The following is a 27858-nucleotide window of genomic DNA, read 5'->3' as shown; positions in this document are numbered from 1 at the left end:
CTAAGCTTACTCAGATGAAAAGGTAGCACAAGGAATTGTAGGAGGATACATCACGTCGGAAGAACAAAGCACTTATTCTAAGGAAGGTCCTTGTTTTCATTGTCACATTAAGGGTCACATAAAAAGAGCATGTCCTAAGCTTGAATCGAATGAATCTAAAGAACCCACAGCACCCACTACATCTATCAATGCAATGAATGATAACACGGATGTGCCCAAAGTTTCTCAAGACCCTCCCATTGATGATTCTCTCATTAAATGTTATGGTCATACATCGAGGCAACGTTTTGTCATATTGTTTGACCCAGGTAGTATGCATGATGAGATCAGTCCCTCTCTTGTTGAGAGAGCCCGCCTCGAAGTTAGTCCGAGATCTCCTATGGAAGTCTCTGGCTTTCTTTCCGATATGGACGCTCTCATCACGGAGGAATGCCTTGATGTGTTGTTTGCAATTCAAAAAGCTGCCTTCACTAGAGATTTGTTGTTTCTCCTCTCTCAGGATGTGATATGATTTTGGGCATTCGATGGTTTCGTGATAATAACCCTCTCATTGATTGGACGACTAACATCTTCACTCTCAATGCCAAAAGTGATTCTCCCATTGTCATTCATGGAGAGGACATTGTTCATTCTCCATCTCTCATTGCTAATATGCAGGACAAGGTTGAAAGGATTCGGAATAAGGAGATTCTCTCAATCTCTTTTTCTCCACAGCATGACACACAGGATTTGCATGATTATGAGAAGCATGATGATTTGATGGATAATGATTTGGATGACAATGACAAGCATGATGATTTGCATGAAGAGGATGTGATTGTTCACAAAGATGATGTGTTAGTTGATGCTTTTTCTAGAGAAGCTAACCTTGTTGTAGATTCGATCCATCACCAAGAATCGATCTTGGTTTTCGAGTTGAGGTCCACAGATCCCCCACAAGAAGATTCGATAGATCCCGAAGAAGCGATCTTGGCTCTCGAGCCTTGGTCCAAAGAACCCTCACAGGAAGTATTATGTGTTCGCATGATTGACACGCACGCAGTGTTCGAGTGTTTCATTCGTGACGGTTTCTTGTATTTTAGTCAGCATCGTTATGTGATCCCTTTTACTAGGCATGACATATTGATCCCTTTTACAGGTCACCGCGGCATTGCTACCACCATGAAAGGGGTAGAGAGATACTTTTTTTGGCCGAGACTCAAGAAGGATGTGGAAGAGTTTGTGCGCAGTTGCTTGGTATGCTAGAAGGTCAAGTTTTACAGGCATAAGGCACAGGGATTGTTACAGCCTTTACCCATACCCACCCGCCCTTGGGAAAGTATAGCGATGGATTTCATTTTTTATCTCCCGAGAACACAGAGTGGCCACGATGGTATCTGGATTGTTATTGACAGATTTAGCAAACAGGCTCATTTCATTCCAGTGAAGAAAATAGTCAAGCCGGATCACTTAGCGAGACTATTTGTGGCCCAGATTTTCAGATTACATGGCATGCCTGAGACGATTGTCTCCGACAGAGACCTCAACTTTACGAGTTTGTTTTGGAAGGCAATTTGGGAGAACATTGGCACGCGGTTGCAGTTCTCGTAATCGTTCCACCCACGGACTGACGGGCAATCCAAGATTGCCAATTCAGTGGTTGTAGATGTTGAGCGCGCGACGGTGTGTGCAAGTGAAACAGCACGCGAGGAAGTGCATTGTATGTGCAGAGAGGGGTGGCGAAAACCAACAGGAGAGGAAGCGCTAGCAGAAGAAGAGGGAGAGAGAGAGAGCTCACGTATTTGGGGAAAACTCAATAATTGAGTTTTGGGTTTTTCCACTTTTATTATAAGTGACCTTTAAAAAATGTGTCCAGGTTCATATTGAACCTGGACAAAGTATAAAAATGTACAAAAAGGGGTTATTTAGGCCTTTAACCCAACAGTAGATTTATTGAAGTCATATATCTCAGATCAGAAGACTCAATGGGAAAGATATTTACCTTTGGTGGAATTTGCCTATAATAACACGATACACTCTTCGACGGGGAAGGCGCCATTTGAGATTGTTGAAGGTGTTGCGAAGGTTCCACCCTTCTTGAGCACGAAAGATAAGATGTCACAAAGTGATGACGTGGCGGACAACAGAAACCCTAATTTCTGCCAGAAACCCTAAAATTCTTGCAAACCCTAATTTTTGCCAAAAACCCTAAATTCCGGAAATCGCAGAGGCGGATTATTAAAAAAAAAAAATTTAACAAACTTGGACACTCCAAGTCAAGAATCAACCGCGACAACACCAAATAACCACTTCAAAACAATTCACAGATCACAATAGATTTGCACTGGCCCGGCGGAGTTCCGTGCCTAGAGATATTGGCCCCAAAGACTGGCGCCCCTTTCTGTATTTCTTTTTATATTAATCAATCATCAAAGTACAAGAGAGCGGTTAGGGTTTCACTCTCAGACTCTGCGTCCAAATGCTCTGAGAAGTGAGGCCCTCACCACTAATTTAAAGGTTACAAGGGATGCCCAAAAGCAGAGCCCCAAAAGCTTTTAAAATCAAAAGCATCAGTTCTCTCTCACTTAGAGAGTCTTTTCTTTTTTTTTATAAAAAAAAAAAAGCAAAAGCAAAATTCGCGTTGCTCATCATTTTCCAAAAAAAAAAAAAAAAAATTAATAATCCGCCTCCACGATTTCCGGAATTTAGGGTTTTTGGCAAAAATTAGGGTTTGCAGGAATTTTAGGGTTTCTGGCAAAAATTAGGGTTTCTGCTATCCGCCACGTCATCACTTTGTGACATACCCCCCTCTTGAAAGCATTGTAATCGACCGCGATTACGCCTGCAAAACCGACAAAAGCCATAAATCGTCTTAGCAGACACTGACTGTTAGTACCTACGTACTAGGAACACACATCTAGCACATGTACAAAATCGACAGTCACATCACAGGACATCACAGGACATCACATGACATTCAACATTCATTCGGATCTTAGACCATGATTTATCGACAATGTAGCTAGCAATCACATCTAGGTCCAATCGGGACCTCATCGATGTCCGATTGACTAACCCCTATTGCAACCATGTCTATTCGAGATCAATCAGACCAAAATGCTGCAGTCATTTCGGCTATCAGTTCCTGCACTCACAAGAAGTCAAGAACAAATCAGTATCATTATCAGGAATTCCATTTCATAAAGTCATCCAGCAGAATACTGTCAACTCTCAGTATCCTTGAAGCTCAAAGAGACATCAGTGACTTTAGTATCAAAATCGAGGCATCTGTTGACAAAGGAGTGGAGTAACTCCCCTCTTGTGCATCCCACTGCACCATATCTTCGGCCAAGCTGAGTTCTGGGTTCCGTTTGGAGTAGACTATGCTAAACCAAAACATCGAGGTAAAGTTTCACAATCCGAGGAGTATCTGCTAGGTCCTCCTCCTCCACCCACTTCGCATCAAATGCAGGAAAGTTCTTGAACTTAACCAAGAACCGCCTTCAGACTTTACCTTTCTTCGTATCATTATGTGCCAAAATCTGTTCAGGAACAAGGATCTCCTCGTTTTCTTCCACTTTGGGTTGCTCATCAGGCTCCCCATCATCAGGCACATCACCTTAACAGGTTTCAAGAGACTCACATGCAATGCATTGTGAATCCTCCAAGTATCTCGCAGTTTCAATCGGAAGGAGATATCATTCATCTTTTCTGTAATCTGGAAAGGTCCTTAGTATCACATACTAAGCTTTGGAAAAAGCCTCTTCTTTCCTTTTTTCTTTCTTAGGCGTGCCTTCTCAAAAGTAAGAGCACCCAATCATCCTCCTTCAGTTTCAAGTCGCGACGATGGCGATCCGCTGCCTTTTTCTGTCGTTCTTGAGACTCCTGCAAAGTCTCGCGAACCTTGGCAAAAGCCGTATCCAAATCTCGCCAATATTCATCCGCTTCAAATTTCTGATCTTTCGTGCTCAAGAAGGATGGAACCTTCGCAGCAGTTTCAACAATCTCTCATGGCGTCTTCCCCGTCGAAGAGTGTATCGTGTTATTGTAGGCAAATTCCACCAAAGGTAAGTTCTTTTCCCATTGAGTCTTCTGATGCGAGATACAAGACTTCAATAAATCTAAAATCACTGAATTGGCAATCTCAGATTGCCCGTCAGTCTGCAAGTGGAACGATGACGAGAACTGCAACCGCGTGCCAATGTTCTTCCAAATTGCCTTCCAAAACAAACTCATAAATCTGGGGTCTCTGTCGGAGACAATCGTCTCAGGCGTGCCATGTAATCGGAAAATCATCGTGATCATTCTGTATTCTCGGGAGATCAAAAAAATGAAATCCATTTCAATATTTTCCCAGGGGCGGGTGGGTATGGGTAAAGGCTGTAACAATCCCTGTGCCTTATGCCTGTCAAACTTGACCTTTTGGCATACCAAGCAACTGCGCACAAACTCTTCCACATCTTTCTTCAGTCTCCGCCAAAAGAAATCTCTCTCTACCCCTTTCATGGTGGTAGCAATGCCGCGGTGACCCGTAAAAGATGGACAGTGGCAATCAGTCATAACCTTTTCCCTCAACGGCCGTGTAACGCACAACATAGTCTTTTTCATCAAGTAGCCTTCCCGAAGGGAGTATCCAGCTACTGTCTCCCCATCCCGTATCCGTGTGAAAATATCTGCAAAATCTGTATCTGTGGCACACTGATCGACCATATCCTCGAAGCTCCTATGATGTATCGCGGAAATAGCCAGAACCAACGGTTTTCGAGACAAAGCATCTGCCACCACATTCTTCTGTCCCTGCACATGGACAATCTGGAAGTGGAACTGTGACAAGATGTTCACCCACCGCATCTGCTTTTCCGAAAGCTGCTTCTGTGACAAGAAGTAGCGCAAACTCTAATGGTCTGTAAAGATAGTAAAATCCGCTCCGAGTAGGTAATGCCGCCACTAAGTAAGAGCGTGGATAACCGCCAAAAGCTCTTTTCCATAGATCTGTGCTGTCATCTCCAGCCTAGAGAACAAACGGCTCTCGTAAGCTATCCAGACTACGACCACAAGCATCACAATATACTTCAAATGACTTCTGCAAGTCCGGCAAAGTCAAATCTGGTCCTGTAGTGAATTTCTCTTTCAATGTCTGAAAGGCAGTCACCTCTGTGGGTCCCCACGAAAAAGGTACTCCTTTCTGAGTCAAGGTATGCAAAGGGGAAGCAACCTATGCAAACTTTCGTATGAACCGCCTGTAGTACGAACACAGTCCCAAGAAGCTTCTAACTTCATGGACATTCCTCAAATCGGGCCAATCACGGATAGTCTCTATCTTGGCCGGGTCCATTTGCACTCCTGCTGTGCTGCTGACACAATGTGTCCCAAAAAGTGTATCTCTGGTAGGAAAAATTCACTTTTCTTAGCATTAATCACTAATGTGTGATCTTGTAATGCCTGAAAGACTTGAAGCAGATGATCTCTGTGTTGTGCCTCATTCTTGGAGAAAACAATGATGTCGTCAAAGAAAGTGCCAACAAATAGCCTGTACTCTCGAAAAATCCTGTCCATCATCCGGTTAAATGTCGCAGGAGCATTGGTTAAGCCAAAAGGCATCACCAAAAACTCAAATAACTCAAAAGTCGTCCGAAAAGCTGTCTTGTAGACATCTCCTTGCGCTATCCTGATCTGATGATATCCACTCTTCAAGTCAATCCTGCTAAAGCACGAGGATCCCTGTAACCTGTCGAGTATATCATCCATCCTAGGAATCGGAAATCTGTTCTTGATGGTGATTTCGTTGAGAGTGCTATAATCGATGCACATTCTCCAAGATCCGTCTTTCTTCAAAACCAACAACACTGGAGAGCAATACGGTGAAGTACTAGGCTGGACAAGACCCTTTTCCAAGAGGTCTTTCACTGAGTTCATAATCTTTTCATTCTGTACTCGGCTCACACGATAAGGTGGCCGATTTGGTGGCGTGCTTCCAGATATCAGATCAATGGTATGATCTTCAGACCCTCTCAAAAGCAATCGGCATGAGCGTGGAGAAAAAAAATCTTGGCGTTCTTTTCTTCAGGTCAAAACATATTCAACCTTTATCCATCGTTCAGTTCTCCCAAAAGAATGAGTAAGAAAACTGAAGTTCATCAAGTACAATCTCTAAGCCCTTCATTTATCAAAGTCGCTTTCTCGGCCCGGTAGTCAACCACGGCGTAGTTCTTGTGGTACCAAGGGATCCCGAGTAGAACGTCACTCGCATGCCCTGAACACCCCTGTCATTGCAAACAAAGTTTGCCAATGCTCGGTGTAATGGCAACATCCCATCCGGGTGCCAGTGGAACTACCTCCGCCTGTGGCGTCAATCTGTCGGGCGTAGTTCCAAATCGAGCCGCCAATTCCAAGTGAAAAGAAGTTGGCCTTGGCTCCTTCAAAAGAGCTTCCTGATCCTTGACTTTGCCCCGAAAGCGGCAAAGTTTGTACTTTCATTCATTAGATTCGGTGCAGGTCCCACGCCATGTGGTACCAGTTCTGCTTTTCTATCTGCCTTTTCTGCCACATTCCTCAGCTGCTCTCAAACTCTCAGACCCGTCGTCGTCTTTATCATTCTGTTCTTTCTGTGCCTTTTTAGGACACTTCGTGGAGATATGTCCATGTTCCCCGCATCCAAAGCACTTCCCCTCTCTGATGAAGCGAGCTCTCTCTCCTCAGGAGTAAGCTTGGGTCGTGCATCATTTTTCTTTGGGTTGCTCTTTTTCTTTCTACTTTCATTCCCAGAAGTCTGTTCGGCTCGTTGTGTCATGGCCTCATCTGTGGGGTAGGTCAGACTGCCAGAGTGAATGACAACGCCCCGCTTCGCATGACTCATCAACTCCTGAATAGAAGCTGACTTCTGTTCCAAGCAGTGATCTCGGATCTCTGTAGGTAGACCCAAGGTAAACCGCTCAATCTGTTCTCTGAACGATCTTCTTGAATGAAGAGGCGGGTAGAAAAGAGCTCCAGAATCTTTCACAATAAGCATTGATTGTATCTTTCTTGGTCATCCGAAGATAGTTCCAAGTAGCTCGTACATCTCGTTATATTCTTGCGGCAACCAAGAAGAAATAAAAAGCTTCTTAAATTTCAGTCATGTAACTGGCACAGTCTTGCTTAATAGAAGCGTGGACCACCAAGTGCGAGCATTCCCCTTAGAGTAAGAGGCAGCTCTCCGAATCTTGGAGTGCTCTGAATAGCGTCCTCCCGCGAAAGCGATGTCAAAGACACAGCCTTCGAAGCATCTGAGTCTCCTGAAAAGTATCAAACTTGATCGAGTGGCCACCTTCCTTAAACTATCGGACTTTCTTGCTTTTATCTTCGAGAAAGTCATACTGGTTGGCTTTGTAAAAATTCTTCTTGTTCGCATAAAACTTTCCGTCATCGGAACTTGAGCGTTCTGTAGACGAGTCCTCAATAGAACTGTCAGTCTCTGGGCGAGATTTAGCCTTCTTTGCCTTTTTCTTGCCCTTTCTAAAGCTTTGTTTCTTGCTTCGCTTTTTGCTTTTCATGTCTTCTTCGCTCGAATCCGAGGAGCTAGAAGAACTGTCAGAAGAAGAAGAAGAAGAAGAAGAACTGGGTAGGTCTTCAAACTTGACGCCCTTCTTCAATTTCTTTGCCTTGTCAAATGTCGACCGACGATCCAAATATCCCGGGAAGTCAGTGCCTTTCTTCTGCTTTTTGCCGTGCTTTTTGGCTTTCTTTTGCGTGTCAAAAAGCTGAGCAATCCGTGCATCAACCACGTTCTCCAGTTCCTTCTCCGTATATTTCTTGGAGGCAGAAGGTTTCTTGAGAGCGGGTTTCGGGAGTGATGTTGTGGTTCTCTGCCACTCCATCTGTACCTCTTCCAAAGAGGTCTGGTTCATATATTTTGCCATCTTCGGATCGTTGGCAAAATTGAGTATCTTTATTACATCGCCGATCAACTGGCGACGCTCTATCTCTCGCCGCTTCGCCTAAGTAGGCCAAGGCGGGCCATACTCTCTGCCTGAATCTTCGTTGTGATCCCAGCCTGCATCTCCAAATGCAGAGGGAGTCGACTGATCATTGCCTGAAGCAATAGGTGCTGCGGAAAAAAAATTCGGGGATCGGATTTCCCGTAGAAGAGAAATCGGCCGTGCTCTGATACCACTGTAACAAACTTGGACACTCCAAGTCAAGAATCAACCGCGACAGCACCAAATAACCACTTCAAAACAATTCATAGATCACAATAGATTTGCACTGGCCCGGCGGAGTTCCGTGCCTAGAGATATTGGCCCCAAAGACTGGCGCCCCTTTCGGTATTTCTTTTTATATTAATCAATCATCAAAGTACAAGAGAGCGGTTAGGGTTTCACTCTCAGACTCTGCGTCCAGATGCTCTGAGAAGTGAGGCCCTCACCACTAATTTAAAGGTTACAAGGGATGCCCAAAAGCAGAGCCCCAAAAGCTTTTAAAATCAAAAGCATCAGTTCTCTCTCTCTTAGAGAGTCTTTTCTTTTTTTTTTTTTTTTAAAAAGCAAAAGCAAAATTCGCGTTGCTCATCATTTTCCAAAAAAAATTTTAAAAAAAATAATAATCCGCCTCCGCAATTTCCGGAATTTAGGGTTTTTGGCAAAAATTAGGGTTTGCAGGAATTTTAGGGTTTTTGGCAGAAATTAGGGTTTTTGCTGTCCGCCACGTCATCACTTTGTGACATAAGATCTTTGAAGCAGATAAATATACGCCAGATCTGGATACGGCTTTTGCCAAGGTTCGCAAGACTTTGCAGAAGTCTCAAGAACGATAGAAAAAGGCAACGGATCGCCATCGTCACGACATGAAATTGAAGGAGGATGATTGGTTGCTATTACGTTTTGAGAAGGCACGCCTACAAAAGAAAAAGGGAAAGGAGAGGCTTTTTCCAAAGCTTAGTATGCAATACTACAGCCCTTTCCAGATTACTGAAAAGATAATGATGTCTCCTTCCGATTGAAACTGCCAGATACTTGGAGGATTCACAATGCATTTCATGTGAGTCTCTTGAAACCTTTTAAAGGTGATGTGCCTGATGATGGGGAGCCTGATGAGCAACCCGAAGTGGAAGAAAACGAGGAGATCATTGTTCCTGAACAGATTTTGGCACATTAGGATACGAAGAATAAGGGTAAAGTCCGAAGGCGGTTCTTGGTTAAGTCCAAGAATTATCGTGCACTTGATGCGAAGTGGATGGAGGAGGAGGACCTAGCAGATACTCCTCGGATTGTGAAACTTTACCTCGATGCTTTTGGTTTAGCATAGTCTACTCCAAACGGAACCTAGAATTCAGCTTGGCCGGAGATCTAGTGCAGTGGGATGCACAAGAGAGGAGTCACTCCACTCCTTTGTCAACAAATGCCTGGATTTAGATACTAGAGTCACTGATGTCTCTTTGAGCTTCAGGGATACAGAGAGCTGACAGTATTTTGCTGTATGACTTTATGAAATAGAATTCCTGATAATGATACTGATTTGTTCTTGACTTCTTTTGAGTGCAGGAACTGATAGCCAAAATGACTGCAGCATTTTGGTCTGATTGATCTCGAATAGACATGGTTGCAATAGGGGTTAGTCAATCGGACATCGGTGAGGTCCCGATTGGACCTAGATGTGATTGCTAGCTACATTGCCGATAAATCATGGTCTAAGATTCGAATGAATGTTGAATGTCATGTGATGTCTTGTGATGTCGTGTGATGTGACTGTCGATTTGGTACATGTGCTAGATGTGTGTTTCTAGTACGTAGGTACTAACAGTCAGTGTTTGCTAAGACGGTTTATGGCTTTTGTCGGTTTTGCAGGCGTAATCGCAATCGATTACAATGCTTTCAAGAGGGGGGTATGTCACAAAGTGATGACGTGGCTACGGACAAACCCTAATTTCAGACTGAAACCCTAAAATCCCTGCAAACTCTAAAAACTGCCAAGAACTCTAATTTGCAGCAAACCCTAAATTCTGGCTGAAACCCTAATTTCTGTCAGCAAACGCTAATTTCTGCCGGGGGTGCCACGTGGCAACAGCAGTACAGAATTCCGTGATTTGCGACGGAATCTGCGCTGAAGAAAAGCAGCGTTCTGGCCTACGCAATTGAGAAAGAGAGAGGATGCTTTTGCTTTCAGTGAGACTCTTAAAAAGAGAGAGAGAAAAAGCCTTTTTGCTTTTCCTTTGGGACTCTCAAAGAGAGAGAGAAAGAGCAGATGCTTTTGGGCTTTCAGAGCTTTTGATTTTGAAGCTTTTGGGGCTCTGCTTTTGGGCATCCCTTGTAACCTTTAAATAAGTGGTGAGGGCTTCACTTCTCAGAGCATTTGGACGCAGAGTCTGAGAGTGAAACCCTAGCCACTCTCTTGTACTTTGATCTGATTAATATAAAAAGAAATACCGAAAGGGGCGCCAGTCTTTGGAGCCAATATCTCTAGGAACGGAACTCCGCCGGGCCAGTGCAAATCTATTGTGATCCGTGAATTGTTTTGAAGTGGTTATTTGGTGCTATCGCGGTTGATTCTTGACTTGGAGTGTCCAAGTCTGTTACAATGTGTGTCCAAGGGCCAGCCACGTCACCAATTTGTGACATATCCCCCTCTTGAAAGAATTGTAATTGCCCTCGATAACGCCTGCAAAAAAGACAGAGGCCATAAACTGTCTTAATAGACACTGACTGTTAGTACCGACGCACTAGACACAACACATCTAGCACTTGTACAAGACGACAGTCACATCACCGGACATCACAAGACATCACATGACCAATCACATACAAATTCATTCCAAATCTCAGCCCATGATCAATCGGTAAGGTATTTAGTAATCGCATCTAGATCCATTCGGGACCTCACGGATGCCCGATTAACTAATCCTTATTGCAATCATGTCTATAGAGATTTATGAGACCGAAATGCTGTAGTCATTTCGTCTTTTAGTTCATGCACTCAAACAATTCAAGTGCAAATCAATCATTTTCATTTTCGGGAGTTCCAGTTATAAAGTCATACAGCAGAATACTATTCAGCCCTTTAGTATCTCTAAAACCCAAAGGGGACATCAGTGACTCTATTCCAAAATCGGGGTAATCCGTTGACAAAGGAGCGGAGTGACTCCCCTTTTGTGCAAACCTGCTGCACTAGATTCACCCTTGCTGAAATCGGGATTCTATCGGAGTAGACTATGCTAAACCGAATGCTTCAAGGTAAAATTTCAAAATCTGAGGAGTATTTGCTAGGTCCTCCTCCTCCATCCACTTCGCATCCAATGCAAGATAGTTCTTGAACTTAACCAAGAACCGCCTAATCACTTTACCTTTTATTTTTCTGTCTTTATATGCCAATATCTGTTCTGGAACGAGTATCTCCTTGCTTTCCTCCACTTCGGGTTGCTCATTTGGCTCCCATCATCGTGCACATCGCCTTTAAAAGGCTTCAATAGACTCGCATGAAATGCATTGTGAATCTTCCAAGTATAGGGCATCAGTCTAATAGAGATGTAAGGTGAAGCGAAAGTGAATGTTGAACTTTGCTCAAGATGAGTGCTCCGAATTGTGCTCAAGGGTTCCTTTTACTTACGGAAGGGAGAGCCTTCCGTTCCTTTAATGAGAGAGTGCAAGTGATCACAAACAAAGTGAATGACACTGTGAATGAAGGTGTTGAGACTGAGACACACACACACACACACACACACAGAGAAGAGAAGAGAATACAACACCAGAATGTTGTCAAACCCTCCCCCAAGGACCCCACCCTCTATGGCGAGAGAGGTCTATACTATTGATTGCACAAATCTGGTACAATGGTCTAGATGCAATGGACTTGCCGACGATGTTGACAACAATGATGATGATGACGAGACGGGCTGAAATCTGAAAACGCTAGGGACTGAAATCTGCAAATCTTCTAACTGCTGAATTCTGACTCTATGTCAGCGAGGATGGCGATCATGACGACGCGACGATGATGCACTGAAAACGCAGATGCTGAAATCTGCGAACAGCGGTAACCCCCGACGCGATTCGGATCTGATGATATCCACTCTTCAAATCAATCCTGCTGAAACAAGAGGATCCATGTAGTCGGTCTAGAATATCATCGATCCTAGGAATCGGAAATCCATTCTTGATGGTGATTTTGTTGAGAGCTCTATAGTCAATGCACATTCTCCAAGATCCGTCTTTCTTCAAAACTAACAACACCGGAGAGCAGTAAGGTGAAGTACTCGACTAGATAAGACCCTTTTCCAAGAGGTCTTTCACGTGGTTCATAATTTCTTCATTTTGAGCTTGGCTCACACGGTGAGGTGGCCGGTTCGGTGGTGTGCTTCCAGGTATCAGATCAATGGTATGATCCTCAGGACAAGCTGGTGGTAACTCGCCTGGCAAGCCCTCAAAAAAGCAATCAACATGAGTGTGGAGAAAATCTTGGCGTTCTTTTTCTAGATCAGACATATTTGTCCTATGATCATCATTCAACTCTTTCAAAAAGATCAAGCAAACAAACAGACTGGATTGCATTAATTTTGAAACGGCCGAAGCCGATACAATAGGGACAGACTCGCCCTTAAGCTTTACATCAAGCACAATGATTTGGCCCTTTTCTGTGGTAAGTGTCGCTTTCTTTGCTTGATAGTCGACCACGGCATTGTTCTTATGGTACCAAGGGACTCCCAAGAGAACATCACAACCTTCCAAGGGCATTATGCAACCAAAGTTTGCCAATGACAAGTATAATGGCACGTCCTTGCCGGGTGCCGCTAGAACTACCTCTGCTTGTGGTCCCATCTGATCAGGTGTAATCTCGAGCCGAGCCGCCAATTCACGTGAAATGAAGTTGGCCTTGGCTCCTCCATCAAAGAAAATTAGGGCTTCTTGATCTTTCACTTTGCTCCAAGCTCAGCAAAGTTCTGTACTCTCATCAATCGTGCTTGGGTCAGTACCCATGCAATCTGGAACCAGTCCTGCTTTCATCTTGCCTTTCCGTCCACGTTCCTCAGCTGCTTTTGAACTCTCTCGCATGTCTTTATCTTGTTCTTTCTATGCCTTTTCAGGGCACTTCACGGAGATGTGTCCTTGTTCCTCGCATCCAAACACTTCCCCTCTTTGATGTAGTTGGCTCTCTCCCGAGGAGTGAGCCGGGGTCGTGCATCCTTATCTTTCTGATCTTGGGGGCTCTTCTTCCTTCTACTTTCATTTTTAGAAGTCTGTTCTGTTTTCTGCGTTATGATCTCATATGTGGGGTAGGTCAAATTGCCTGAGTGTATGGCAAAGCCCCGTGTCGCATGACTCATCAATTCTTGAATAGAATCTGACTTTTACTCTAAGCAGTGATCTCGGATCTCGTTAGGAAGTCCCAAGGTAAACCGCTCAATCTGTTCTTTAAACGAGATCTTCTTAAATGAAGAAGCGGGTAGAAAAGGACACTCCAAGTCGAGAATCTACCACGACAGCTCAAATAATCACTTCAAAACAGTTCACAGTTCACAATTGATTCGACACTGGGCAGGCGGAGTTCCATGCCTAGAGATATTGGCCCCAAAGACTGGCGCCCCTTTCGGCATTTCTTTTTGTATTAATCTGTGTTCAAAGTACAAGAGTGTAGGCAGGCGCTCACTCTCAGACTCTGCGTCCAGATGCTCTGAGTTGTGAGAGGCCTACCCGCTTATTCAAAGATTACAAGGGATGCTAAAAGCAGAGCCCAAAAGCTGAAAATCAAAAGCTCTTCATAAAATAAAGCAGAAGAGATTTCTCTCTCAAGCTCTCTCTCTCTCTCTCTCTCTCTCTCTCTCTCTCTCTCTCTCTCTCTCTTGAGCCCCAAAAATAAAGCAAGAGCTTCTCTCTCTCTCCCATCTCTTGCGTAGGAAAAAGCAATGTCCAAAAGCTGCCGCTTGCTTTTTCTCCCTGCTTCCGCAAAACACGGACGTCCATACAACCAGCCACGAGTCAGCCCGGAAGTCACGCCGCAAAACACGAAAGCTGCCACGTCAGCTTTTCAGCCTGTCTGCATTTCCCCGGCTTGTCCATGCAGGTGTGTGTACACATGGGCAGCCATGTCATCACATTTTGTGACAACAACTTTTACAATGCCGCCCTACTTTCAAAGCTTTTCGCTCGACAACATCCCTCTTAAATTGGTGGTATATTGCCTTTCCTTGCTTTAGCTTATTGCTTTCCCATTGTTGAAGAACCTAATAGGGCTTCGCCCCTTTGTTACATGGTCTGCAAAGTATTTTTACATTTTGCACATTCCTATGACTTCCGATGCCCTTGGCTAATCTGTTATGCCAAAGGGAGGGAATACAACATTGCTCAGGTAATTGACAAACTATTGCTCAAACCAACAAGGCCCTTCACAAGCAAGTCCTCTTACAACCTATACGATTGGTTTGCTCACATGCCTTCTAGAATTGTATCGAATGTAATTCATCACATAACATATGAAAACAACCAACAAGTACCACCAATTTGACAAGAGATACAATAGCCCTTGACTTGTCATGTAGCTTATTGAGGGTGAAGTTGAATCTAAGAATATAAATCATACAAAGTCGCCAAAACAAGAAGAAATGATTCTTACCTACGATACCAAAAAGTACACAGTAGATGGCTGCAAATATTGGAAAAGGTATTGACGCAAAAAAGGCACCAAATTTGCCTGCAAAAAACACAAAATTAAAAAGTGAAGAATTTATACTATATACTAGGCTACTAATGGCTCTATTCTTGAAAAATAAATTAACTTGTTAGATGATACCCTCTACCCAATGGCTTACATTTAAATCACACCAAACACCTTAGGAATGTAAATATCTGAGAGAGAGAGAGAGAGAGAGAGAGAGAGAGAGAGAGAGAGAGGAGGGGAGAGAAATGTAAATGAAAAGGTTTATGGCGTGTAAGATTTTCCTTTTATAGGCTATTGAGACTTCTCATTTCATCTCCTCTTTGACTTTTCATGTTTTCACCTTCATCTCCTCTATACTCTTAACTTCCACATCCTTTACACTCTTGACTTTCCACTTGAGCCCATCTATTTTCTTGAGAAGACTTACATTTTGCAAAGTATTTTTCCTCTAAGGTTTCAAAAAGTTGGTCATTCACTTCTAAAGAATTCTACAATTGAAATGAATTGGGGCAGCACCTACAACAAACAGTGTTGCTCTCTGGTCTTATCAGCATCGTTTCGTTAAAACAAAGAGAATGATTACCATCCAGTCACTTAACCATCTTAAGTAGTACACTTGATAGCAGATCTGACCTAGAATAGAGAAGAATATCATGAAACCCGCAGCAATTTGTAAAACTCTGCGACTTCCAACACGCGTGATTCCTAGAAGCCCTGTATTTTCACTGAGATGCGAGAAGCAATCCTGAAACCATCAAAATGGGGCAAGCGAACACGCAAACAATTCACAACAAAGAGCTTCAGAACACTTACACGGATACTGTAGAGCCAGTTGAGGTTCCAAACAATCCATCAAGCAAAATCCCGACACCCTGGAACAACTCTCAAAAGATGATCAGAGCAAATAAAGTGTACCACCTAGCGAGCAGAGGGAGAATCATTCATGTTTCAGAGATACATGGATTATTTCCTATGGGGTCTTAGAAACCATTAGTGCATGTCATATCACGAACAAAATCTGGCCATTACAAACCCTACGTATATATAAAGAGAAAACAACATGAAGTACTTTACCTGCCAGCCGATGCCGCGGCTCAAGACAAAAGCAGGCGGTGGTGTTGCACTGGCAAGTCGAGACACAGCAAGGAAGGCTCCTGTTGACTGAAATGCAACCACAAGTGGCATGGTAAGGACAATTCACTTGCCTTCAGCTTTCAAAGTGGAAAAGAATATCTTTGCATGCAGTCATGCAGGCACTTGAAAAAGTGTTCAGTTGTACAGATAATTCTCATATGGGAAAACTACCTCCACAAGTGAGACGAAAACTGACGCCATCATGGCAAAGGTATGACCCGCATCAAACGAGGGAGCTCCCCATTGTAAAGGGTAGGGAATCTTTATCCTGTATGACACACCACATAGAAGATGAAACAACCGCACAGACAATGGACAAAATTTCAATAGCAAGGCAACTGACAGCACCTAAGGTTGAATAAAACATAAATTAATCCCTTAAGAGCCAAACTGGTGGAGACATAATTACCATTGCCGACACGTATGCCAAGTTTTTAGGATAAAAGCAGTGACTATCACAAAACATTGCAAGCTGTAGTGAAAGTGCAAGGTGCTAGCTTACCATGGTGCGGTGGATATCAAATCAGCTTGGTCGGTTCGGCAATGCACCTTGGTTTTGTGTGAAACATGTCTATAGGCTCCACTAAGAGTAAGAAGGTAGGCGAATGCCCAAATAACCACCACTGACAGAAGAATCGGAAATCTCTCAAATAACGGCTTATGTGCCACTCTGAATTGACTGAGATACTGCAAACAAGAAGTTCTGAAGAAACTGTTAAAGAGTCTAATACAGGCAAACAGAAAATTTATTTAACATCTACTTAAGAGCTGTATGTAGATGTGAACTGGCTGATTGATTTGAAGAGAGCTTTAAACATTGACAATCCAACAAGGAACATGTATACAAATGTTGTTTTTCTCAAAATATTATCAAGTTGTTTTCCTCACGGTCTGTTATGGAAGTTCATGAATAGACTAACAAGCAAAAAATTATTTTAAATCATAGTACATGATTGCAAACCATCTGTACGCTGCTTAACCGAATAGATTTAGGTCCTACTTACCAGAGCAATAAAGACCATGAGAATCAGCTCCAACAGCCCAATTTCTATACACTTGGCCACCTGAAAAACGAGCTCTCTCTCTCTCTCTCTCTCTCTCTCTCTCTCTCTCTCTCTCAGAAAAAGGCTGGTTTCTATCACTTGGAAAACCCTTGGAATGTGCAAATGGTGCCAATTCTGAGGGCAAAGTACATCACTTATTAAAAAGCAAGCCCGAAGGCGACAATCTGAAAACTGTGAAAACTGGATATAACTAGCCACATGGAAAACTGTAGAAAATTGAAAGCCAGGGTAAAAATGTGAGTGCGCGCGTGTGCAGAAGCGAGAGAGAGAGAGAGAGAGAGAGAGAGAGAGAGAGAGAGAGCCGGGGGGGGGGGGGGGGGGGGGGGGGGGGGGGGGGGGGCGATGAGCCCCCCACTGACTACCAAAGCAGAAGACCCTCAATACAATAACAAGATGAGATCTATGATCTGTGGAAGTTAACCCCCCTGGCCCCATAAATAGGTGCCCAAGGGGAGGTAGGGCAATGCAGAGAAAATGTCCCGCACCACCTAGCAAAGAAAAATAAATATAGGGTGCCCATACAAGGTGGGCGGCCGGACAATGCAATGGGTGGCCAGCCCAAAGACATACTAGACGTACATGTATGCCCTAGACCTGAGTGTAGCAGCAGAGTGGCGTAAATCTAGCACCCCCTCTCAACACCTGATGCTAAACAAACCGCGTGAAGCCGAACATGTGAGGTAAATGATGAAGATGTCTACTACAACGTCCACTGCCTGAGGTGTCCCAACCGCCAAGAAATCTCCATGGTAAAGTGCCGTCACGAGCAGTGTAGCGAACTGTTGTACTCCGCTAATGCAATGTGAAGGTACTGCGTGAAGGTCCCGAACTGAGTGTGAAAACAACTTTTTGTCGTAAAAGAAGTGCCAATAGACATGCAAGTGTCCTGCCCAATAGGATATGTGGTGTTTGTAGTCAAACCGTCTGGACAAAATCGAGAAAGCCCAGGAACCGTCATGAGAATGACCGAAAGCCTGTCAATGCATAAACCTGCAGCCCAATGTGGCCAAGTGACTAAGCTGTGTAAAACTCCAGGAAGGCCAGATGTAGCAATTTGCGTCGTAAACGTCCTCCGAATCAAGGAAAGCCAGATTAAACAGTCTGCACTGTAGAAGTTGGATGGTGTCCTATCAGTAGGTAGGGTAATCCAAGATGAGGGAAAAGGAAGACTCACCACTTTGCATTGTAAAGGGTCTGGTCAGACCAAGCTGTCTGTACCGTAATCATCTTGTATGAAGAAGGGAAGCCATACTAAGCAGTTTGCGCTGTGAAGATCTTTGAGAAGAGGAAAGGCCAAACCAATCTCTCTGTGCCGTCTTGCATGTATCTCCTGCCTCCAATCCTCCGGTGTCAACCAAAACAGAATCCACACCAACAATGCCACCAAACTGCATCTTGGTGTGGCTCTCAATGTGAATGAGCTGGGAGTGGCCTACTGCGCAGATCAAGGGATAAGTCTAGTGTAAGGTTACCGCGGGTGAGTGTAAGCAACTCTGAAGGTAGCAATCCAAATGATCGGGAGTGTAGAAGAGTAACTGCACTACCATCCAAGCCAAGCTCTGGGTGACTCCGGATGTAGTCGCGGAATGATGACTGATCTCCCGCATCTCGTGGGTAAACTCTCCAAGAGAGACCAAAGCACTGAAGTCCCACTCCAATCTGTAGATCCAAGCAATAAACCTGTCCAAGAAGAGATCCAAGATCCTCTCCTTAAGTCTATGTAGATGCTCCTATGTAAGCAAGTGATCTGACGTGTCGAGATCAAGTGGTAAGTGTCTATCCACCAAAGATAGTGGTGTCTTCTCTATGAATGTCGGAATCCAATATGCCATGAGCATGGCTATATCTCGAGTGAACTTGTAAGGTGCAGCGAAATGTATGTTTGAACTTTGCTCAAGATGAGTGCTCCGAACTATGCTCAAGGTTCCTTTTTGTTCTTACGGAAGGGAGAGCCTGCCGTTCTTAATGAGAGAGTGCTATGATCACGAACAAAGTGAGTGGACACTGTGCGTGCAAGTGTATGAGACTGAGAGACAGAGAGAGAAGAGAGATACGACACCAGAGACGACGTAAAACCCTCCTCCGAAGGCCCCACTCTCGTCGGCGAGAGTGGTCTACTTATGATTGCACAAACTGGTACAAACTGAATGCATGTGACTGATGCAAGTATAGGCTATGTCGACAATGACGACGGGGATGGCGACACCGATCTAAGGGCTGAAATCTGCAATCTTTTATCTGCTGTCCCAAAACGCTATGGGCTGAAATCTACTACAATCCAAAAGGCTGGTTTTGGGGCTGATTATGTAGGTCTTTGTCGCTGAACTTCTGTAGGTCTTAGGGCTAAAAAATTGATGGTCTTTTATGGCTGAAAATCACCTACTGAAAATGTCCAGAGGCTGAAAACTGGAGCTGCTTTTGCTAGGATCAAAAACGTTAGGCATGGGGGGTTCTGTCGCGATGGCAATGGCTGAAAACGCTGATGTGTTGCAGCTTTGCCGGAGATGCTGAAACTGAAAATGCTATGCATGAGGAAAAACGCCAGGCATGGGGATTGCTTGCGGTGACTACCTATTGCAAAAACGCTAGTTGAGGGAACTCCTAGCGATGATGCTAGATGTGAAAACGCTAGGGAAGAGAAGGTCCTTGCTTGGAGGAAAATCCACCAAGTGTCTTGCTTGAGAAGTTGCCTACTGAGCTTGGCTCCCTTTGCCTCTTCTGCCATTTAGTGCTAGTCTAGGTTTGCTTATATACAAACTTACTCAATTTGCCCTACCTACTTTCCAACAAAAGTCACTTAAAAATAATAAGTGAAAAATGTCAAAAATAGGGAAAATAGGCTAAATGCACTGGAAAATTTCCCTAATGGATTTTGATGGATCCTGATGGGAATGCTTATGATCATGCTATGTGCAACCAGAGGATATGCATCTACACTAAGTGACTGGACATGCACGGTCTACGAATAGACTCACAAAAGTGCCAGATCACTTCTAAATCTAGACTGACTGGACTGACTAAACCCTTGTCGTGTTGTAGCTTGTCCACGGACACATAGGGTTGGATTTGTCACGTGACAGAACTCCTCTGATGAGTGCATAGGTGTGTCCATAACAGACCACAAGTCATCACCCCTTTGGAGTGCGCAACCGCCGAACGATGGCTCGAATGAATGGATCTCCCAAGGATCGTACGCCCGTAGATGATCAAGCCGATGTCGAAAATACCGTGTACTGCAACAGTCACTGAGAGATCGCATGGACCACCACAAGATGGTGTCCTAGCAGGAGGTAACTTCATCCTCTTTAAAAACAAAAGCCAAGAGGCTGCTCTCTATCCAAAACGCAACTGCGAGGTGATGAAACGCTGTTGTAAAGCGATTTTTCACGTGCTCATACGCTCCCGACAGATCTGTAGGGTCCAGGCGAGGGAATAGAGTCCAGACAAGTGTAGGCCGCTCCCGCACGGTGCAAGGGCTTAGCATTTTCAGAAAACGAAGCAACCACTGAAAAACGCAGCAAGGTTACAAAAATGAAAGTTGTACCAAAAAAGGCAGATCTGGCCTAAAAACGCTAGGCAGATCTAGTGCGAATTGTTGCAAAGGGGGGTGCCTTTGGTAGAAGATGCAGACCTGCGACGCAGAGCCAAAAATGCTAGCCTGATCTGCAACAACACTGCCCGGTGAAAAACGCTAGGCTGAAAATCTGCACTTTTCACGATAAAATGCTGTAGAAGTGCTAGCGCTAGGCCTCAGAAGCTGGATCGCTGGCTGATCTTCGCCTTGAGAGGAGTACCCGATGCAAAAGGTGCGCCCGGACCATGGAGAGCCTGAAGCTATTGATACAATGTGAGTGCGCGTGTGCGAGCGCGAGAGAGAGAGAGAGAGAGAGAGAGAGAGAGAGAGAGAGAGAGAGAGAGAGAGAGAGAGAGAGAGATGGTGAAGAGGGGGCAATTAGCCCCCCACTGACTACCAACGCAGAAGACCCTTAATACAATAACCAGATGAGATCTGTGATCTGTGGAAGTGGGTACCCCCCGCCCCATAAATAGGTGCCGAAGGGGAGGTAGGGCAATGCAGAGAAGATGCCTCACAACCCAGCAAGGAAAAATAAATATAGGGTGCCCATACAAGGTGGGCAACCGGCCCAGAAGTGGGCGGTCGGACAATGCGTTGGGTGAGACATACTAGCCGTACATGTATGCCCTAGACATGACTGAAGCAATAGAGTGGTGTAAATCTAACAACAAAAACTCTCCTAAAGAGAGGAAAAAGTGCCTTGGCAAGCTAAGAGGATAGCAACCCCTGAAAGATAGGCACTTCCACCAAAAGAATACTCTGCTACTGTAAATCAAAAACCTGAACCATCAAAAGCCACCAGCAGTTAAAAGGAAAAAGCCTTTCGCAAACCTGTTGTAGAGACCTGGTAGAACGAGCATAAGCAAAGCAACGAGCCAACAACAGCAAACCCAAAACAACACAATGCGAAAAACACAAGAAGTCAAGGAAGACAAGGAACACAGTGAAAGAAAACAAAGAAATAAAGAAACCAATGAAATCAAGCGAAAAAAATATGCTCTCTCTCTCTCTCTCTCTCTCTCTCTCTCTCTCTCTCTCTCTCTCTCTCTCTCTCTCTCTCTCTCTCTCTCTCTCTATCTATTTATCTATCTATCTAAAATTGGAGCTATATATTGTGGACAAAGGATCCTTGGGGCCGCAACATGCTCACTAGGGCCTACTCCCAACTAAAGTACAAGCATGTTCTTGTCCATAAGCTCACCAACAACAATGGATTGTGTGCATAACATCCATAGTGTTTGGTATATGTCACGTTGGTTCCTAGAAGATGCAATGAGCTTTGAACTCCTAACACACAGGTCCAAACACCGATGACTTGAACTTCGTCCAATTCAAGTATTGGGAGCACCACTTGCCCCTCTCTCCCACTCATGTGGCTTAGGACATCTTTGTTAGTTTGCAATGTAACATGTGCCAACTCATCACTTTTGAACCTAGCCTTGGCAAAGTAAGACAACTTCCTCCTAGTTGAGAAAAGAGTTGAGATCATCAGCAACTAACTGAGTACTAGTCAATGCACTATCCATAGTCGAGACTTGATCATGGATAACCTTTGTCTTCATAAAAATTGACTACATGGAAGTCAACGCTTCAAAGAGTGAAAGTAACTACCCAAGAAGGATAACCACTCACATCGAAGAGCCTTGATCAAACATATCTCCAAGCTTTGAGCACACCGACAATTTTCAAAGTCTGTACCACGGGAAAGATTCCTTCGTGATTACCTAAACAATGGCAGACATGGCCTTCGCATTACTCACATCTCAGTCGACGCAAGATTGAAGAAACTTGTTATCCTCAAGTCAAGTCCACCTATTGTTGTTGGACAGCACGAGTCTTGTCTCAAAGCCATCAACAATGTCCCATGGGCCTTAACGTAGAAACCACAACCGCAAATCCATTGAGCACAGCTATCTCCAATAAGCTTGTCGCTAGCATTCAACACGATGGAGCCATTGGCATCGAAGTCTCGTGGGAAGTGACTGTAGTAACCAAGAGGTAAAGAGTCTGCCTTCATCGTGTCGGAACAAGGGCTAAGAGGGAGGAGTATAATGAAAGATTGATAGACAGCCCAAATTCAACACCTAGCAAGAGAAATGCGCTTGGCAACTCCAGAAGGTGAACCACGCAGGTGTAACATAAGACACGAACGCACACATGCTATGCAATGTTTGTTCCTATGCTCCTTGCGTTTTCCGGTTGTTCTCTCACCATTGGATAATCCTCCTTTGTGTTGGCTACACAACAAGCTTTTCCTCCTTGTTGGCCCTCCCATTCGCACTCGAACTCTTCTACCATATCAAAGTATACGATGTTGAAGCGCAGAGAGAGAGAGAGAGAGAGAGAGAGAGAGAGAGAGAGAGAGAGAGAGAGAGAGAGAGAGAGAAATGAAATGAAATGAAATGTTATATTAACGTCTTCAAAAGGCCAAAATGAACTATGAGACCAATCTGTTACAAAATAATGAATCCGATACAAAATAATGAATCCGATACCATGTCTGGGTACAAAAGAACTAGAACAGCACACACAAAGAGAGAGGTCCACCGAACCAACGCACTTGGCAATGCATCATCATATAATAACTACGATGGGGGCTGGGATTTCTTAAATACCCCTTGAGTGAATTGCCCAACCCAATTCTCCTGTCAAAAAAGTTGAAAAACAAAACCCCAAAGAATGCACTTGGCTACATGACTCCATCTCTAGTTCTTTTTGTGGTTATGCTCTTCAATATGCGCTCTAATAGAATTGTCAGTATGACCTACGAGATATTTAAACCTCCAATAAGGAAATTCCTGATGAGACAATGCAGTCTGGAAATACTCTTTGAATGTAGAATCCAACATGAAGCTATGAGCCAAGCTGTAGCCAAAAGCACCTGGTTGGCCACCAAAGCACGATCTGCCAATGACAAATGTGACGATGCCTAATGATGCATCTTGCAACCAATAAACTACACAACCCTGGCCAAAACTGATGATGAGGAGAGACATCAATCCCAATGTGAAAGCCCAAATTTCAATATGTCTGCCTTGATGCGAGCCAACAAAAAGCATCTGCTTGCCCCCACTGGTACTCATCCTGCACTCCAATGCAGTCCCATGCGACTTGCTCCAATTGATGAGAGCACCACTAGCCACACGAAATCTGACTAAGGACTGGCGCAAAGAATCCAAGACTGGCAAGGATTACTCAACAAAAGGATAGTATCACCCGCATACTCCTAATCAACCTCTGGGAGGGGCAAACTGAGTACTCTAATTTGTAGAGCATGCATCTCAAATAAGAGGACATGGTCTCAGCAAAGAACAAGAATGGGTTTGGAAACGAGGACAACCCTACGATCATGAAAACACAAAAGACTCCCCGCTCGTTTAAAACACAAAAGACTCCCCACTCGTAAACGCATTACTGCCAGATGGGTATAATGCTCAAACACCACGAATCCATCATGCTGAAAAGCCCATTATATGTAAAGTGCCCTCCAAAAAGTTCAGTCCACTTTGTCATACGCCTTCTCACAGTCGAGGAGGATTGCCAAAGACCATCCTGGCTGTCTAGCATATACCACTCCCTCATAAAATGAGAAGACGTTGTTTAGAACGTGCATCAATCCGGCACAAAACCCATCTGAGATGCACATATCAAATCTGTAAGAAAGTCCAGAGGCTAGCACTGATTATACAAGCAAAAATATTCGACATTGAAGAAAGGAGAGTGATGGGACGCCACTGACGAAGCAGTGTGATCTCCCTTCTTCAGCATAAGCGTAATGAAGGCAGAGGTAAGCGAGAAAGGCATCTAACCAACGTCAAAAATATGCTGGGAACTCTGGAGAAGAGGCATGTACAAGACACTCGAATAGTCAAAGGTAAAAACAGCCTCTCTGAGTGTTGTGCGCTTATCCTTAAGGGGAATATCTATTCACCCCAAGCATCAATCTTGTCCAATAAATTTTTCTATCAAGGGACCTCAAGTGTAGCATGTATGCTCATCACACAGTATGTTCACCATACGTGCACACAGTTTACATACTTCTCCTTACAGCACCATCTGCACCGTTTTCCATACACATGCAAATTTGACAAATATAGGGCATGAGCATTCACACATAATCAAGCTCAAGTAAATGCTTAAAAAAGGATTCCAAGGCATCGATTTAATTCAGCATAATGAATGCAAAGCGAAAAAAGACACATACCCCTGGAAAGCCTAACTCGAAAAGACCAAGGCCAACCAGCGCAATCGATGGTGCTGCCCCCAGTGGGCTGAGAAAACTGCTCAGTTCAAATATATACCATATACAGTAGTTAGCAATAAGTATGTGCACTTGCGCACATTCACAAAATAATTATCAGTAAATCATGTTCCAGGAGCCCCTTCACATGCACATAACAACCAGCGAGCACAGCTTCCATCTTTATGAATCATAAACTCAATCCAGGGAAAGAGATGTAAATAACTTCACGCACCGTGAAAAGATTCCCCATAACCCGCTGTAGCCAAGAATTATTTGTAGACTTGACGAAGCAATCAAAGCACCTTGTATCGCTCTCATTGTCCGCAAGAATCTCTGCTCAAGGAGCCCAAGATACAACATATGTTGACAAACAATCATCAGAAACTCAAATTGCAAAAGGTCCAAGATACCAGAAAGCATTCTTTTAGAAGCGTCATACCTCCTCATTGTCGTTGATCCTTTGCAATGATTCTGAATTAATGATTGTCATGATAGGTATAAGGAAAGCATAAGAGCCACCAATGACTGCTGGTAGTCGTGTGCCAAATAACGTTTGCAGTAGTGTGTTTATACCCGCTACAAACAATAAAGTCTGGATCACACGAACTTTGTCCCCCTAGAAGTCCTCAAGAAAACAATAAACAAAGTTAGCACCTGTATAGTAGCAGAGATGTCGTATCTATGCATTGTACAAAAATAACTTCATAAGAACAGAGGTCGCATACATCAGTTCCTCCCATCTGAGGTACGAGCAGAGTGGGTATCATAACTGTCGTACCAAGCATTAATATGTAATGCTGGAAGCCAAGAAGAATGGCCTCCGCTGCAAAAATGAAAGAGTGGACAACCTACGGTAAGAGAACATTGAATGTACCTCCACATCAAGAGACTGAGCTCCTACAAGAGCATTCGTATCAATTGCATCCAGACTAAGTATTAACACAACAATGAGCAACGATTAAGAGCCTAAGCTACAGCAAGTGTGTAAAAACCACTGAAGAATGGAAATCAAAGATGGTTACCAAGCCAAAATCAGAATGATAAACAAGACCCAAAAGTATATAAACCCAAACTAATTATGCAAAATTACGCAGAATCTAAGATATAGGATGACACGTTCTCCATAAATTACAAATGCAAGCTTATAACAAGTGGAAATTCTTTAGGGAGTGTCCATATCCGCGAGCATTAGAGCATTAGACAATCATTAAGGTGCTATGAGGGATCACACATTGCATTATAATGAATCTGTACAAAGGATCTGTCCAAACACATGACAAGGATTTCTGGACTGGTGCAATGTTGATAGACAGGAGAGCATACGCCATGGTGGATTTGAGTCGATGCAGTACTCGAATCCGAGGAGCTGCTCTGCAGGAGGGTGGGAAATTTCCTCAACTTTGGCGGCCATTGTAAGAACCTGATGAGTTAGTGCCCACTTAGTACCTTGGATGCTACTTTTGTTCCAAAAAATGGGATCTTGAGAGTGATTTCGTTTTGGTCAAGGTGCGCACAACAGCAGTTAGGTCCCCGTTGTTGCAAGAGTGTAGTCTAGCTAGAGAGAAGCCCCTGTTTTTTAGAATGGTGCTGATGGAGGCTGAAGTTGATCGTCTGCTTCAGCTTGAAAACTGTAAGGCGTAGAGCACCATGAGAAGCTCACCATCAAAGAAATGTATTCTCAGAAGGGTTCAAGAATTCCTGCTTCGGTAGGTTTCAAATGAGTTTAAGGTTCTTCAGCTAGCTTGCCTGAGAGGAGTGCAAAATTTGGGCTCTAAATAACGTACCCAAAGTGCTTGAGGGGTTAGAAAGCCATAAAAAGCAGAGTGAAGAGCCTCGAATAAAACTCCGTTGAAACAGAGCAAAGAAGCCTCCCTGGAAGAAAGGGAGAGAGGCCGCCCCACTGCAGGAGTGGCATTACGCAGAAGCTGGAAAAAGGAGAACAACAATATGTTGTCTATGATCTCCGAAGAAAGAATGGCGAATCCTGCTGCAGCTCCTCCAACGAGGCAGGGGACGGGAGCTGCGTAGCCGAAATGCAAGAGGCGGCAGTAGGACGCAAGGTAGGGGCGCGGGGGGGGGGGGGGAGAGAGAGAGAGAGAGAGAATGTATTACAGAAACATGAGATGGTTTCGATGGAAAGAAACAAACCAGCTACTCTCGCATTACTGTCTAGCAATACGAAATTGATAAGAGAGAGAAAGAGCGGGACAGCAAGAGGAAGAGAGAGAGAGCAAATTCAAGCAGGAGAGTGATGAAAGATATAGAGAGAGAATGTGTGTGCGGATGTGTGAAAAACCTCTTGGGTAAAAAAGAATCTTGCGTCTCGGTGAGTAGTACACTGTAGAGCGAGAGTATGATGCAAGGGACTGGCAATAACGTGTTTGTGTGTGTATAATTAGAGAGAGGGTATGCATGCATGTGTGACATTGTATGTGCATGGCCACATGTTATCAGAAAGAGGGGGAGGAGGAAGGTGCAAAATACACATTGAGGAGGGGACAATGTGAGTGGTTATGGCGAGGTGGGTTCTGGGTGTAGGCTACTAGGAGGTGATTTTGGCTTGAGATGGTGAGAGAAGCTCAAATTTCAATAGTTAGTGGACTTTGCTATAGAGAGAGAGAGAGAGAGAATACCTTTCAAGTCTCAAGCTTCACCGTTAGAGGTATCTAGTCTAGGTCTAAAAGGAAAGGGAGACATATAGGTATCCATAAAGCAAAAGATATCAAAGAGAAAAGGAGGGGGTGAGGAATCGGGATGGGCAGAGAATGTTTGGGTATAGAGTAATTTTATGCAAATTGTATGGCTGTGTTCTCTCATGGAACTTCCTTGAATAATATATGGGACACTTCCATGCTCTACAACCCTCAAAGAGACAAAGAAACTATAGATGCATCTTGTAGAGGGACAAAAATTTGGATAACGACGAAATGTGGACGTATGTATCCGTCTCATCATTGTAAAATGTTTGGCTATGGTGAGCTTGTTGGAATCCATGTCGAGAGCATTCTGTTGACATTGGTGTTGATTCTCGAAGCTACGTAGAAAAGATTATGGCATTATTTTCATAACCATGAGTAACAAATTTAGGCTCCATTTAGGAGACTCTCCATGGGCCAAAAGAAACAAAATGCTTCTAAAAGGTTATTGCATGATTTTCATAACCATGAACAACAAAATTGGGCTCCATTTCACCCATGGCTTCTACAAAGGTTTGAACCATCGGCATGTTCAATCAAACC

The 27858-nt window shown here is 44.0% G+C and overlaps 1 protein-coding gene across 1 annotated transcript in view; it reads right to left on the bottom strand.

The window, feature by feature from the left end:
- LOC147463351 (nucleobase-ascorbate transporter 2-like) overlaps window positions 1-26852 on the bottom strand; it is a 39374-nt gene extending 12522 nt beyond the window's left edge. The window contains exons 1-12 of the mRNA XM_086488259.1: window positions 25943-26852; window positions 25345-25442; window positions 25059-25235; window positions 24852-24952; window positions 24581-24656; window positions 16740-16799; window positions 16238-16422; window positions 15907-16003; window positions 15676-15762; window positions 15415-15473; window positions 15235-15326; window positions 14557-14634 (exon numbers count right to left, since the gene is read on the bottom strand). Coding sequence (XP_086344385.1) covers window positions 14557-14634; window positions 15235-15326; window positions 15415-15473; window positions 15676-15762; window positions 15907-16003; window positions 16238-16422; window positions 16740-16799; window positions 24581-24656; window positions 24852-24952; window positions 25059-25235; window positions 25345-25442; window positions 25943-26030 — 1198 coding nt within the window. The 5' untranslated portion in view covers window positions 26031-26852. The remainder of the gene's footprint in view (window positions 1-14556; window positions 14635-15234; window positions 15327-15414; window positions 15474-15675; window positions 15763-15906; window positions 16004-16237; window positions 16423-16739; window positions 16800-24580; window positions 24657-24851; window positions 24953-25058; window positions 25236-25344; window positions 25443-25942) is intronic.
- Between the last annotated feature and the right edge of the window lie 1006 nt (window positions 26853-27858).

The sequence above is a fragment of the Adiantum capillus-veneris genome, chromosome 2 (assembly GCF_014529385.1).
Source record: "Adiantum capillus-veneris isolate H3 chromosome 2, ASM1452938v2, whole genome shotgun sequence".
Lineage (NCBI taxonomy): Eukaryota > Viridiplantae > Streptophyta > Polypodiopsida > Polypodiales > Pteridaceae > Adiantum > Adiantum capillus-veneris.
The sequence above is the reverse complement of the archived record's forward strand: the minus strand, read 5'-3'. Positions and strand labels throughout refer to the sequence as shown.